The sequence below is a fragment of the Betta splendens genome, chromosome 12 (assembly GCF_900634795.4).
Source record: "Betta splendens chromosome 12, fBetSpl5.4, whole genome shotgun sequence".
NCBI lineage: Eukaryota > Metazoa > Chordata > Actinopteri > Anabantiformes > Osphronemidae > Betta > Betta splendens.
The window spans coordinates 6,384,715-6,399,368 of NC_040892.2; the positions used below are offsets into that span (position 1 = coordinate 6,384,715).

The 14,654-nt window shown below is 48.2% G+C and overlaps 2 protein-coding genes across 6 annotated transcripts; one reads left to right on the forward strand and one right to left on the reverse strand.

Moving 5' to 3' along the window:
- Nucleotides 1-3,246: 3,246 nt before the first annotated feature.
- On the reverse strand, nt 3,247-10,687 carry fam78ab (family with sequence similarity 78 member Ab). Of its 5 annotated transcripts, none has more exons than XM_029169621.3 (3): nt 10,174-10,687; nt 9,117-9,409; nt 3,247-7,037 (listed from the first exon to the last, which is right to left on the reverse strand). In XM_029169621.3, exons 2-3 carry the CDS (start codon nt 9,377-9,379, stop codon nt 6,512-6,514), a joined length of 789 nt encoding a protein of 262 aa, XP_029025454.1. In that variant the 5' UTR covers nt 9,380-9,409; nt 10,174-10,687; the 3' UTR covers nt 3,247-6,511. The 5 variants fall into 5 exon arrangements, with proteins under 5 accessions (XP_029025454.1, XP_055369496.1, XP_055369497.1 ...); XM_055513521.1 differs by lacking the exons at nt 9,117-9,409; nt 10,174-10,687 and adding exons at nt 8,139-8,229; nt 8,311-9,103; XM_055513522.1 differs by lacking the exon at nt 9,117-9,409.
- A 568-nt stretch (nt 10,688-11,255) lies between these two features.
- LOC114867281 (inactive phospholipid phosphatase 7) lies at nt 11,256-14,412 on the forward strand. Its single transcript, XM_029169837.3, has 3 exons — nt 11,256-11,475; nt 11,592-12,333; nt 13,057-14,412. Exons 2-3 carry the CDS (start codon nt 11,826-11,828, stop codon nt 13,443-13,445), a joined length of 897 nt encoding a protein of 298 aa, XP_029025670.1. The 5' UTR covers nt 11,256-11,475; nt 11,592-11,825; the 3' UTR covers nt 13,446-14,412.
- The last annotated feature ends 242 nt before the right edge of the window (nt 14,413-14,654 follow it).

A 14,654-nucleotide genomic window follows, 5' to 3' on the forward strand; every position in this document is an offset into this window, starting at 1 on the left:
TGCGGCAGCTTTCCTGTTGAGTTCCCTTCCCTGAGTCCTGTTTTGATGCTATGCTAATTAATGCTAAATCCTCCCTGACATGCAGCTTGTTCCTCCATCCTCAGTAAGGAATTTGTTGTCTCCTCTAAAGAGCTAATTTGGTCTGTGTGAATACTGATGGGAATCTACAGCTCATACCAGAGTCTTGATGCTGTGGCATGTGGCCACCATCAGTAGAGGAGCCCGTCACCGTCGCCCCGTCCACCCTTATCTCCTGCCTCCAAGCGAAAGGCTGGCAGCGATCCTGGTGGTTCTGAAGTGAGACAGGAATGTCAGCGTCACCGCTTGTGACCTGGACTAGAGTCTGTCTGAAATGCCAGCTCCATTTTCCACAGCAGTCGTTGTCTTTATGCAACCTAGCTTAGTGGTTCCTCAGAATGGAGCCACCAAACAACCAGTGAAAGGTCACCGCGTGTAGTCAGCATCTCAGGTAGAATAATTATTTGGACACATTAGCAGATTACACAGGCACACGGGCAGTTACAGAGCCCACAGTCTAATGCTTTCAGCTAAAGCGGATGAGCTTATGAGATTTTCAGCGCCCACTCAACAACGGGTCCCTATGAAAGCAACACAAAAATAATGTGTTTTGTTTTGTCACAGGTCTGACAAATGCTGTAGTAGTTTTTTCTCATGGTGTCACTTTGTCTAAACATAAAGTCAGGAAGGAAACAGGAGGGTGACAGCTGTCTTTAAGGAATCCAGATAAAAATAGCTAAGTCCAAATCACGCACCCTCCTTTTCAGACCTCACCCTCATCCATTCTCTGCTCCCACCCCACCCTCACCCAGTAGTAAGTGACAATTATCAGCCTATCTTACTTTGCTTCAGTGACACACTTCATCCACCTCCCCTTGTGCCTTTGCATCTTCTTGCTCTTGGGGCATTTTTGGGAAGTGTATTTTGCTTCTATGGTGAATGCTAATGACTCACTCAGCTCAGCGCGCTCTCTCGTTGTGCACAGTGGAGCAGCCAGGCTGCTTGGGTCATGGTGTTGTGCGGGGTAAGTGTGCTCAAATGCATCATATCACCTGAATGACCATGCTGCCATTTTCTTTAATGGCTCATTATCCACTAACAGGTTAGCGTGACCTGCCTTTCGCTTTTCTAAAAGGGATTATGTAGTTCAGTATCACTACTTATTGTGATGCAAAGCATCTTCATACTTACATACTAATGCAACCATCTAATGCAACCAGTCGAACCTGTGGTAGGCTAATTGGACTACAGGGATTCGGATCCCTTGGTTATATCATCATTTCATAAATATCCCTCTGAGACTGTTTCAATTTCTGATTGAATCTCAGTCAAGTTAAAGTCATTCTCATATGTGCTAAATCCAGGACTTTCCTCATTTTCACTGAGCAAGCATTTTGATTTTGAATGCATTCAATAGATCCTGCTATTGTCAGTCATACAGCCAGGACGTGAGGTGCATTAATTCAGATTCACCTCTAGAAGCAGTCTAGTTTTCCTTAAAGGTTGTTGTGAGGCACCAAGTGGTTAAGAAGAAGCGTTTCTGTGCACTTAATATGTCTTTGACTGGATCATTTGATGGAGGATCTATCAAAGTTCAACTCAAGCCAGCAGAATCTTTACAAATGAATATTTTCATGAATTCTTTAGATACACTAAGGCCTGACAGAAATGAGTCAGTGGCCTTTTGTTGGGTCTTGAGTTTATGGAGCTGTTACAGATCACACTGTGGTGTGGAATGATGAGACATTTCTGAGGAATCCATGGTTGAAGACCGTCTCACGTGTCTAAGGGCTGCTATTGATTTAAATGGAAAATTACATTGCACTCTATAGCGAGTGTCCACATTCAAGGGCTTGTCAGACAGTCCAGATGTACATCAGTCTCTTACATAACTGTAAAGGTTGCAAAGGCAGCTCCTGGCTTAACCATGATTCATCTGCATTTAAATCTAAGTTATATAATACTGTCTGCCAGAGACCAGGTAGAGGAAAAGTCTTGGCTTGACTGTGGAAGGTCTTTTTAAAATATTCTGAAATTAAATTTACAATGCTCCTGAGTATTAAGGCAGGAGTTAGATTATGAGAAGCTGATCTGATATAAGTACTCTAACTAAAATCAAGAAGGTTCAGTAGCAGTATTAGAAAAGTTATATGGAGGTCGAGCTTGGTAAAGACGTCAGTAGATTTTAGTGGTTAATAAGTACCAGCATTGTCACGGAGGATGACTGAGAACGATCACAACTCTGACTGTGAGACCACTGGGGTATTAATAGCAAGGATGTGGAACCAAAGATGCCGTGATTATGCGCTATTACAAATAGGGACAGGTGGATGTATACAGGGAGACACCGCAGCCTCCTCACAGACTGAGCATGTAAATAGATCAGTGAATATGCAGCTCAGGAATGTGACGAGAATAGCCCGGTCGGGGCGACAGGTCTGGAAGCCAGTTCGCTGGTGCACGGACGAGCGGCCCGGCTCCGTCATGTGTCTGTGTTTGCATAATTATACTAATAATGTATTAGGAAATGAGTGGGTTACAGTAGAAGGAGGAAGCGGCGTGTTGTGGTGGGAAAAGCTGCTGGTGCTGTTCAGCACATCCCGGCACCGTCTTGCATTTCAATGACTTCTTTCAGGTTCATACATTTGTATTCATTTGATCCAATCATTGTGCGACGCCCGGAGGAAAAGTTGTCACTGATCCACTGCTTTGCACCACCTTTTAAATACATTATATTACAGTTACTCGCAGTCTTAGCAGGGGATGAAATGATACAGCTGTATTTTTAATCCTATCACCATGCAGGTAAATATGCCTAGAAATACAAAAGTGTGCATGTGTGATGAATGAAAATGGTCTGAGCATACGTGATCTCTGCCTGTGCATCCACCGTAACCTTCGTCTTGATTTAACGCTATCAACCAAAGAAGACAGACGGCATATAGAGCAGCAGCGTCACATGCTCAGCAGTGGACGCGTGGCCTCTGGCTTCGGCACATGTGGGCTGGCTTTCATTTTCCGGTTCAGCACTGAAGACGGCACCTCATTGTCCTGGCTTTGAGGGAATGTGCTTCTTTTTTATTTGTGCAAATTAAATCCACACAGGCTGCATAACATGGTAGAACTGGCTGCTGGCTGTGTAGTTGGTTAATGAGAAAAACGTTTCTCGTATAAAAGCTGATTTATTGCTTGTAATGGCTCCTATATGTAAATAGCACAAAAGACAAATTATTTGTACTTTATTTTGTATTTTATTCATTCATGAAAAACCTTTTTATATATATTTTCCAGGGGTAGGTTCCCCGGTGTTGTGCATTTTCACAGTTTAAAATATTTGCCAGAAATGATCCATTTTCAAGTATTGTTGTAAAAGTCAAAGCTGAACATGTGATCAAATACGGCTTTCAACTTTTCCAGTGCTGCATTTTCACAAACAAATCAAACATAACATGAGGAAATACGTCGTCACTCATATTATATTGTCTGCTACATCTGGGGTTGAAGTTCTGAACTAAGAAGAGCAAGATAATTGAATCTTCCCAAAACTAATTTTTATTGGGATATAACCAAAGGAAATGAAGGCAGGTGGTCCTGAGTGTGAACTTGGGATGTTTTCAAAATAAAAGGTTGTATAATAATAATAATAACACAAACATCTGAAACGAGACAGTTAGCAGCCCTCAGAAGAACTGTGATGGTGTGGGTTTAGGAGAGGGGGCTTTAATTGGCACCGCCCAACAAGGAGAACACACGGCCCACAGGCTACAGTTTGCTTCTGTGTTTGTCTGTTAATGCAAAAAATGCTAAATGCATTTAATAATCAGAACAACTCAAAGCAGGTCTTTTGTTGTGTGCCAAATCCACAAGTCATCAACCACATCCTGCTAAATTGGCTTAGTCCAATTTTGGCACTTTTCTTCCTCTATAAACAAACAAACAAACGAAATGTCGGCTTTAGTTTTTCTGTGGCTCAGTAAAGGAAGCATCTATAGCGACTATGAAGTGTTCTTGTGAACATAAAATGCACATCATGAGCACAATATGGACTCACAGCTGAGAGTGTTAGTGCCCTTCTTATAGCAAAACGCTGCTGATGGTCCAGGGTCATATAGAATCAAACAATTGACACAGACTTCCTGTTTGTTCCTGTTTGTTGTGAGCAGGTGTGTTTGATCGTATGGCTTTGTAACGTGCACACGTTTCCGACGGTCCACGTGCAGTCGCTGATGAATTCGTCGGCGCTGCCAATGTGACACGGCTGCAACAATCAGATACGGCGCCAGGACGCCCCCCCCCCCCCACCTCCACCCCCCCTCGACCCCCCGGGGTGGGTGTGAGTCTGCGTTAGTGAGGGCAGACTCTGTCCCTGCTTCATGACAAGGACGTAACCTCCTGTGTGTGTGTGTGTGTGTGTGTGTGTGTGTGTGTGTGTGTGTGTGTGTGTGTGTGTGTGTGTGTGTGTGTGTGTGTGTGTGTGAGAGAGAGAGAGAGAGAGTGAATCATGACTCGACAACAGCCAGAGCACATCCAGTCCAGATCCCAGCAATGGGATTTAGCACGCATGCTCTCACACACACGTTGCGTGTCGAGCTTTAATTACATTACGCGTAGCCGGGCTTGAGCAGGTTCCACGCTGGCTGTAGGTCACTGGAAGACGTTACGAGGCCTTCCACGACACCAAAGCTGCCTTGTGCTTTATTAACCCCGGTGGCCTCCAAACAAGTGGCTAATTTTAAACAACTCGTGGCCGACGTCCAGGTTGTGGTGAAAATGTAGTATTATTTAAAGCTGGTTTCGATTCCTACATGGATCCACTTTGCTGTCGCCTCCTCTCTCGGCCACACAGTTCGAGGCCTGTGACGGCTCTGACCCGAGCTGTTCGCCCCCTGACCTCTGCTATTTGACCCCGTTTAAGCCCCACCCGTGGCTCCTGGCAGCCTCTGCACCGCGTGGCCCGGCTCGGCGCAGCTCAGGCCGTCTAGGGCACGTAAGTGTGTCACTGCAGATCTAATTCTGACAGCGCTCTCCAACCGGCGCCTCGGCCCCCGAGCGGAGGCTATTGTGGTAACGCGAGCCCTCCAATTAATCACAACAGCAACAATATGGATTTAAATGTGGTGTGAAGCCATTTTATGCCCGGGTGCTTCAGTCAATAGTAGGGAGACGATAATATGCCTTGGGATGTGAAGTACACAAGCGGAGCGCGCTTGAATACAAACCATCTCCTTGGATGAAGCCAAAATCCAGGGACTCAATTTATTATGTAAAAAAACAAAAACAAATGACCACTAACAACTTTTAAAACGTGGTTCTTGGCTTCAGCCGCTGCAGCGATAACAGCCCCAGATGTCTAATCCAGGTTCCCTCTGCCCGCGCCTCCAGATTAAAATTAAAACGGGCATCATCCCTTTTAATGGTGCCCTCAGCTGAGCGCAGCGCTTTGTTTACGCGCCTCGCGCTCGCTGGCAGTGGAATAAAGGGAGACGGGCCTCGCGTCTCTGCCACAACTGGCAGAGCGGAGAAGTGGGTCATCTATATGCCAGGCAGGCAGACCGCATGCCTCCTGCTCCGCTTCCCAGCCCCGACAGCACTGGAAACGCAAGTCTGAGGAGGGGGGACCGGTTTTGGTTGTACGATTACAGGAAGAAGGGATGCTGCTGCTTTAAAGGAAGGCAGTGACACTGTGTGTGCGATTGTCAAACACAGCGGTGAGAATGTGTCGTTACTAAATGTCGGCTGATGGTGAAAGAGGAAGGAAGCGGAGAAGGGGCCCTCGGACCGAGCGTCGTAGCTGCTGAACACTACAGCCGCAGCTGGAGGAACGACCGGAGTTGAGAGTGAGGCCTTCTTCTTCTTCTGTGGTTTCATTCCTGTCCTGAACCCACGCGCGCCACCACCCACAGTCTGCAGGACGTGGGACCAATGAGCAAGAATACTGCATTGCACTTCGTTTAAGGCTAGAAAGTTTGCAGTGGGAAGCAGTGGAACTTAAGGCAGCATGGGTTGAATGTCTTGCATGTCTTGATTGTTTTTTTTTTTTTTTAAAGGACTAGAAACTCATATGTCATCCAACAAACAAACTAAATCAAATGCAGCTGCTCCCACCTGGTCATAAATAAACACACAACATTTATGCAGACCCATGTATGTAGTATGTGCGCAGACATGGTCATAGACAATACTTGAAATCAGCCACACTCACAAGCCCCACGTCGCGTGGCCTAATGTGGCCAGTATATAAAAGTTTCCAATAAAAAAAAACAAATTCTCTGTTTTCCATTTTTAGCACAGTGAGACCCGACCCAGGTTGAAGGTAGAATGGTTGCAGTTTGTTCACTCCCGTTGTAAAATGCACGAGCTCGTTAAAGTTGCCTGGGGTTTTTATAAATAAATACGTGACAGAGGAGCTGGTGGAGCGCAGGAACAACATAACAGGAAGTGCGAGATGATACTGTTAAGGTACGTTCAAGGCCAGTGTGGTCAGTGAAGCGGGTCAGTATTTGGGCGGGATGACCACGACGGGGTCTCCGTTCTTTGGCCGCCACATCAGCACCTGGGCGTCGTTGGCGTTGGGCTTGACCATGGCGTTCGGGGGGATGGACTCGTTCTTGCCCAGGATCTGGGGCTGCTCCTGGCTCACGGGCTCCTCCAGCACGGCCCTGCGGCCCAGGGGCCGGTCGGGGTCCACCCTGATGCGCAGCCGCATCCTCCAGCGGATGGTCTGCAGCACCAGCGTCTCCGCCGTGGCCCGGTTGACGGCCACCAGCCACGTGGTGAAGCTCTGGTCGCGGCGGATGCCGCTGAGCTGAGGCACGTTGCTGTCGCTGACCGGCACGCCCCAGGTCACGCTGGGGTAGAAGTTGTCGTTCATGCTGACGGTGAACCTGCTGTCCTTCTTGGTGGGGCCCACGACGGTGCAGGTCTCCGTGGTGTTGCCGTACCAGGGGTAGTTCACGCCGTCCGAGTCGCTGATGGCCTGGATCTTGCCGTCGCGCAGGTCGGGCAGCTCCCAGCTGGACCTGCGGGTCCAAAGGAGAGGTCACGTTAAAACCCATCTGCAAACTGGGAGTTGTGTTGCATTTTGTTGGGACGACAGACAAAGAGAAATTCCCTTCACATTTCATGCTTTTTATCTTTTCACTCAAGTGACACCTATCAATTTTCTGCTTGCAGCCGTAAAAAGATTATCCTTTCGTGTCCCTGAGACGAATGGAGAAATCGAATGGGACCGGCGATCACATGACCCGCTCTGTGCTCAGCCTGGACACACAATATGATTTATGCATTCACCCAGAGGGTTAGATTAACATGTCAGGCGTGACGATGGCCAGCGTTTGAGTGTGTGGGTGTGTGTGTGTGTGTGTGTGTGTGTGTGTACTTCTGTTCAGAAAAATCACTTAATCCCCTCCATTCTCCAAAACAATTCGCAAGTCTCCGTTGTGCTTTGAATTTAGACTCAGTGTTCAGTTATTTCAGCAGTGAGTCATTTTCTGAGGAGCAAAATTCAATTCACACCTAATAGCTTTTTTTCCTCGGTGGGTTGTAAATTCCATCATAAATGCTGCTTTGTTTGACCCACTTCTGTACTTCGTAATAAGCATGGGGGGGGGGGTGGGGGGTGCAGACTGCTCACAGTTCCAACGTCTTCTCAACCAGGGGCTTTGATCACACCTGAGCAAAGCGCGGCGGCAGTTTCACTTCCTGTTTGTGCTTTGGTGCTTTTTTCGTCACCGTCGCTGTTCTGTCACTGCAGGTCGATAACATCTGACTACACGACCACTCGACGGTGACTCCTGGGTTCATCCGTTAATGTCAATGACTGAGTTACATCAAACATAAAATCATCATATGACCACTCAGTGTAGGTGGAGGAACGGTGCATCTCCCACCAGCTACATGCATTAGTAACTATACCTGTTCATGCTCATAACAGATGAATATTACAGTAGTTCATATTTCACTCTCACTTCCTGACTTTGCCTCATGTATTTTTAAAGCAACACGGCCTTAATGACAACTGTCCATCAGACGTCAGCAACAGCAAACGGGGGAAAAGACGGCGAATGTGCTCCGAATCCCGAGCACCTCATCCACGGCCGCAGAGGAGTCATCCACATCACCTTCCTCCGCTGTTCTGTCCAGTTGCAGCCTGCTGGAGCTTGAGAACCATCAAAGAGCCTACTTAGTATGGGCGGACTCGCCTCTCGCATCCTAAGAGCGGATCCAAAATCAGCATCCACATACAGCAGCACATCGAGGCCCCGATGCTGATCAGAACAGAACATTTCCCACCTTTGTTTCTCGCATTGGTGCCGTTCGACCCTGTCGAGCGCCCGTAGCTGTTAGTGACTGTCTCCAGCCGTCGCGCTTTTAGCCTGGACGTGACAGACGGGCCATTGACCGGACCGGACCGGACCCTTTCTCACACACATGGGGTCGCACTGGGGTGGGGCGAGGGGGGAGGAGGGTCTAATCTTAGACGTGCAGCCCTCACGCACAGGAGGACGTTCCAGGGCTGCAGCGTCTACAGATAAAGCGCATTCTGGGCGCGTGTCATCTTGTGGCGTCCCACTGCAGGATGTGACGTCCATATTTGTATCGATATGACACACACACACAAGACGAAGGAGCTTTGTCTGAGGAACAGCACTCTCGCGCTTCTTACTGGCATAGCTTCCTACTTCCAAAGCACTTTGCCCCGTGTGACGTTTTAAAAGTAGCGACGAAAGTTATTGGTGTTATTAGTGTTAAAGATACAGTTATTAGTGTTAAATATAAAGTTATTAGCGTTGAATACACAGTCAAAATACAGGATGTGAGATATTATGGTAACTAGAGGTACCTCCCTGATAAAGTTCTAAGTAAGAGTAAGTCTCACAGCAGAGACTGTTTCCACTGAAGAGGAAATTTAGAACCATTGCTCAATACAGGATGGATGAAACGTGTGAAATCTAGCTTGAATTAATCAGTTTGATACAACGGTGATTGAGCATGAATTGATTAAATCTTAATTATTAGGTTTAGGAACGTTAACGTCATAAACGGTTTTCAAAACTGCTCTCAATCAACACCTAATGTGCCAGTCATCCGGTACTCACATCCCTTTGTTGCCGTAGGTGTTGAAGAACTCCATGTGATTACACGCCTGAATCCAGCCGATGGTCCAGGTCTCCTGACCGGCCACCGGCGGTACCAGGACGTGCGCGTGTGCGCGGAAGTGCGGCGTCCGGTAGCGCAGGACCACGCTGGACGACTCGTCGATGCTGGTGGGGTTCGAATCGATGCACGTTTTCACCTCCAGGACGATGATACTGTCTCGGAAACTCTTGGGCTTACACCTGATACTCTGGATGCAGCCCATCGCACTCAATCCACAACAACGTCCAGAGGTCTGGAGAGGAGAGACGCATGGAAACAGCAAGAATATCACCACGGCTGGATCCACATCGTGGCCCTCACCCTCCAAAAAAAAATGCTTAGCGAAATAAAAAAGTGTTTAATTATAACAGTCTGTCTCTTAGAAATCCACGCGTCTTTGATCCATAGCTAATAAAAAACAAAGTCGACGACCACAGATCTAGAAAATCCTCCATTCTGCAGAGCGCATGTTTTCCGGTGCGTAAACACAACTTCACCGAACAGGCGCCGCTGGGGCCTGCAGCCTTCCTTCGCCGTGCGTCGACGCTCTCGTGTCATTTCCTCCTAAGTGTGTTTTATCAGCGACTCAGCACGTGCTTCGCAACGCGCACCCTCCGCCGGGAGCGCGTGTGGGCTCCGGTTGACCAGAAAGCTGAATAATTAACGGAATCTAACGTTACACGTCGGTGTCGCCTTCTCTTTTGTGGGATTCTTGGTTTGACTGTTTGATGATCCCTCAACTATGATCTAATGTCCAGCTGGTGACAGAGCATATTTGACAAATGCTAAGCCGGACATAAACGACAAACGGCAGCTCAGATGTGAGACTCACGCTGAGCACTTTAATCCGCAATGGCTTCTGTTCATTACAATAATAATAGAAAAAAGTGCCATTAACATTTTGTAATGGTTTACGTCAGTTGACATACGAGGATTAAGGGTCCGCGCGGTGTAGTTGGATGAATTGTGATGCATTAGCTATAAAAAAGACACACACACATGCAAAAATGAGTCTACCTATGAGACAGTCCACTGGAAAGTGTCCAGTGCTTCGCTTTGGGGGGGTTCACAGTGCACCTCACGCAGTCCTTCGGTCACTGAGGTAATTCCGTTATCCCGTCTCCCCTCTACCGCTGCGAATCATTCCTCCGTCCCGAGCATTTCCCACCGGCACCGAAGTCTAGTCGAGTTGGACGCGGAGCGCCGCGACGTCCAACGGACACCGTCGGGTCAACTTCAGCACCCATTTGACGGGATCCATTCCCAGATTCAAAACCCGAATGACAAAAATGCCCCCGACGGGAGAAGAGGCGCCAGCTGTCACATAGTTCTGCCGAGCCCACGGCTCCGGTCCTGCCTGCGACGGGATGCGCGTCAGCCCAGATTCCCGCACGCGCTGCCATTCCTCCGCGCGCGTCCCATCGCCGCCACAACAGGTTCACCCCCGCTACGCACTGGTCTATTTCAGCAGACTGGGAAGCAGCTTTATAGTATCTTTGAGTCGACACTTCCCCTCCGAGCCACGGGCATTCTGGGAAACGTAGTGCAGCAGGACGTCTGCTCGGTGCGGCGGATTGGCATCAACTACGAGCACAAATTGCGCTGCGAGCGTAAGAATGTGCTTGGACAAACGCTGAATTTAAAAAAAAAGTGGAATGATTTGCATATTTTTCATCAACAGCAGTACCTTTACATATTTAAGTCAATAAACACAAACAAAGCTCCAATCTATCATTTTAGCCACACTTTCTTATGTTCAATATGTATTCATTCATAATGAAGGCACCATAGCCTCTAATAGTATAGTTTTATCACAATATATCTAACAAGACAATAAACCGTTACAACTGGTTCCTCTTGTTTTGTATGTGAATGGTAAACGCGAGTAAATAATAAGAAAGTTCATGCAAATTATCTTGAAAAAGATTCTGATTCGATTTTTCTGGACAGGGATTTTAGATGACACATGATGTAGAACGGGTCAAATTCCTTTTCCCCGTGCTCCTCCTGTCTCCGCTGCCGCCCGCTGTCTGATTAAGCACCTTGGAGAACTCCGCGCCAGCAGAGCGCACCACACACGCTCGAACTGGGATCGTGCGTACATTACGTCAAATCCGTACGGAAGGACCCAGCGCTGCGCTGGCTCCGCTGCCCCGTCCTCATCCCTTTGTTGGCGATTTTTGCCGGACTGATAACTTTTCCTATTTGTGCCTGCAGCGGTTAATACAACACACTCCCAGCTTCGCTGCCGGAGATGTTATGGGGGTTGTGGGGAGGGGATCTGGAGCGTTAACGTGGGATTGTGTGGCTGTTCGCCTGGTAAGATGACAACGTCGTCTCGTGCGTGTGTTTTTGCACATCCTCTGCATGCGCAGTTCACCTCGCCAGCCCCGCGTTGCGCAGTGTTATGTTGTTATTTTATTCCCATGCTGTAGGTCGGGTTTCAGTGGACGGGTCCAGCCGGACACTCGGCACACTCTCCCTGGCTGCACGGTATAAACAGCATGGACATCGCGCATTCCACTCAGTCTAAATATATCTATTAGGGCCACTGAAGGGGAAGGACCGCTGTTGGGGGTTTATCCTGGGACTCGCACCGTTCGAATTATCCGCCGGAGACTGACCATTGGTTCCTGAGCCCACATAGGAGAACTCGGCCCTGTCCAGATATGCCCTCGGGTTATAATGTGCGATCCGGCGCGCGGGAGAGGAACAGCGTCCTGAGCCGACCCGAGTTCATGTCCCTGAACCATCAACCGGGCCGCGGCGGCGGCGGCGGCGGCGGCGGCAGCGGCGGAGGGGCGCCGTCCGCGTGCCGCGGCGGCGCGAGGCGACCGGGTCAGCTCAAGCACCAGACGAGCCAGCAGAGCGAGGAACCCGCTGACGGCGGCAGTAAAGACAGGAGGGAGCCCAGCAAAATGCCAGAGGAGGACTGCATGCAGCTGAACCCGTCGTTCAAGGGGATCGCCATGAACTCCCTCCTCGCCATTGACATCTGCCTGTCGAAGCGCATGGGGGTGTGCGCGTACGCGTCCTCCTCGTGGGGAGGCTGCCGCTCCATGGTCGGCCTGCTGGCCCTCACCGGCCACGGCATCACGTGGATCATTGGCACCATAGTGTGCCTCACAAGGAGTAACACTCTGGCCGGACAGGAGGTCCTGGTGAACCTGCTGCTCGGTAAATGTCACACTACACGCCTCAGCCGGTTCACACACACACACACACACACACACACACACACACACACACACACACACACACACACACACACACAGTGTGTCAGCTGTGCCAAGGCTGCAACCTGAACGATCGCCACCCACCCAAATAAACCTGGTGTACAGTTACAGTGGGCATATATACTCTAATATGTATAATGAAAAAGCTATAGAAATTTAAAAACAATGTACCTTTAATGTAGTGACACACTCAGCTTTTAGTTGATAAAGCTTATGAGTATATACAAAAATATACAATAAAAGTATATATACAAAAAATATATATGTTTACCCATTGAATTGATGTCCTGTTGCATAAGAGGATGTTTCGAAAGCACTTTGATTGAGTTTATGAACAGTCCAGGTCGCCTACACATTAAAGGGACAGTCTGCTGAGCATCGTGGAGACTCGAGGGCAGATCTTGACTGTGCCGAGGTTCTTCACACTCTCATCAGCCTTGGTGTTGAGTGTTTTCTGGTTCCTTTCTCTGTCTCTCCTCCTGCTGGGTCAAACTATCCTCGCTAGCATGCCGTTGGGCAGCTCCACGCTAAAACAATAGCTTTGTTAGGACAGAGTGAAGTAGGGCGACATAACTATGGTTACTATGTGCACTGTCCAGGCTAACGCCACAGCGTTAGCATTAGCATTAGCATGAGCTAACACTGGCCTCCCCTCTATTCCCAGCCCTCATCCTGGACGTCATGACCGTCGCCGGCGTCCAGCGGCTGGTGAAGCGCCGGGGCCCGTGGGAGATGACGCCCGGCCTCCTGGACTGCATCGCCCTGGACCTCTACTCCTTCCCCGCGGCCCACGCCAGCCGGGCCACCATGGTGTCCAAGTTCCTGCTGTCCCACCTGGTGCTGGCCGTGCCGCTGCGCATCCTGCTGGTGCTGTGGGCGTTCCTGGTGAGCATCTCGCGGGCGCTGCTGGGGAAGCACCACCTCACCGACATCGTGTGCGGCTTCGCCCTGGGAATGCTCCACTTCAGCCTGATGGAGACGGTGTGGCTCTCGTCAAACACGTGCCAGACTCTCATTTCCATAAGCACACTGAGCTGGAGCCCGTTTTACTAAGCGTCCGGCACACGAGCCGGATCCGGTCCGGTAACTGTGCACTGTCGGGGGCTCAGGTCCAGTCTCGTCAGGTAACTTTCCCAACAGTTCTCATTTCAGACTTGCATGCAACACTTAAAACAGACAGGTCACCTTAGAGAGCAAATTCAGGTCAAGTCACATCTGCTCCCACACTTCTATCGCTCTTTTCTAATTTAAGTCCTAATAATAAGCTGAGTAGAGTTTAGTGAAGTGCACATAGTAATAAACATGTTTTTGTTTCATACAGTATGAAAGCTGGTACTGCTCATCTATGTCTTGACTTCCTTTAGGATAAATAAAGAGTCTCTTGAGTTCGCGTGCCTCTTCTTTCCTTTCACTTCCTCTTCCTTGTTACTGCTTCCTCTTTTTTTTAACATTTTGTAATGGAAATAAAATATCCTGGCCTCCGTCTGTGATTACAAAACAATTTTGAACTGAACACTGAACGTTAAACTAAAATACTGTGGTTGTTGTTATTCCACACTGTTCTCAATTGGTTTATATTCGGATTCGTTTGTATACTGATGATGCAATTTTGTTGGTTTTGACTGTATATTTATAGAATGTAAATTTATTTTGTGTAAAACTGACGTTTCACAGAATGAGATATTTTCTTATAGGGTCAGAAAGAACTCCCTTCACTGGGCTGTTTTAAACCTTTTTACAGCTGACACTTCTCTGCAGTTGCTTGATTAAAGGCGGCTGCACATTTTTATGCTTTATTGGTCAATCAGATCGTGTGCTCTGCTAAAACATCGGCTTCAAGCATCACGTGGACAATGTGCTGGTTTTTGAATTGACTTGAATGAAACTTGCTTGGATTATGTTAAAGAGCTTTTAGTGGTTTGATTTGTAAATACGGCTTGATGTAAATGACTCCATTTTGTTCTGTGTCATGTTTTTACGTGGATTTTCCATCTTGTTAATAAAATGAGGTGAACTGTCAGTAGAACGTGGATGACTTTGTGTTTGTGTGCTCGTGAAGCTGCAGCAGTCAGACCAATACACACACAGAGGTTTTATTTATTTAGTCGACACAGAAAAATTGGATGAGAATTCTCTGGTGAACATTGTTTCTTGGATCTTATAGTTACTAAGCCAAGGAGGACACATGATCCTCATCCACGTGTTGGTGTTCAAGACTTAGGTTTGAGGTGGAAGGATGAAATGTTCCACACTGCAAACGCC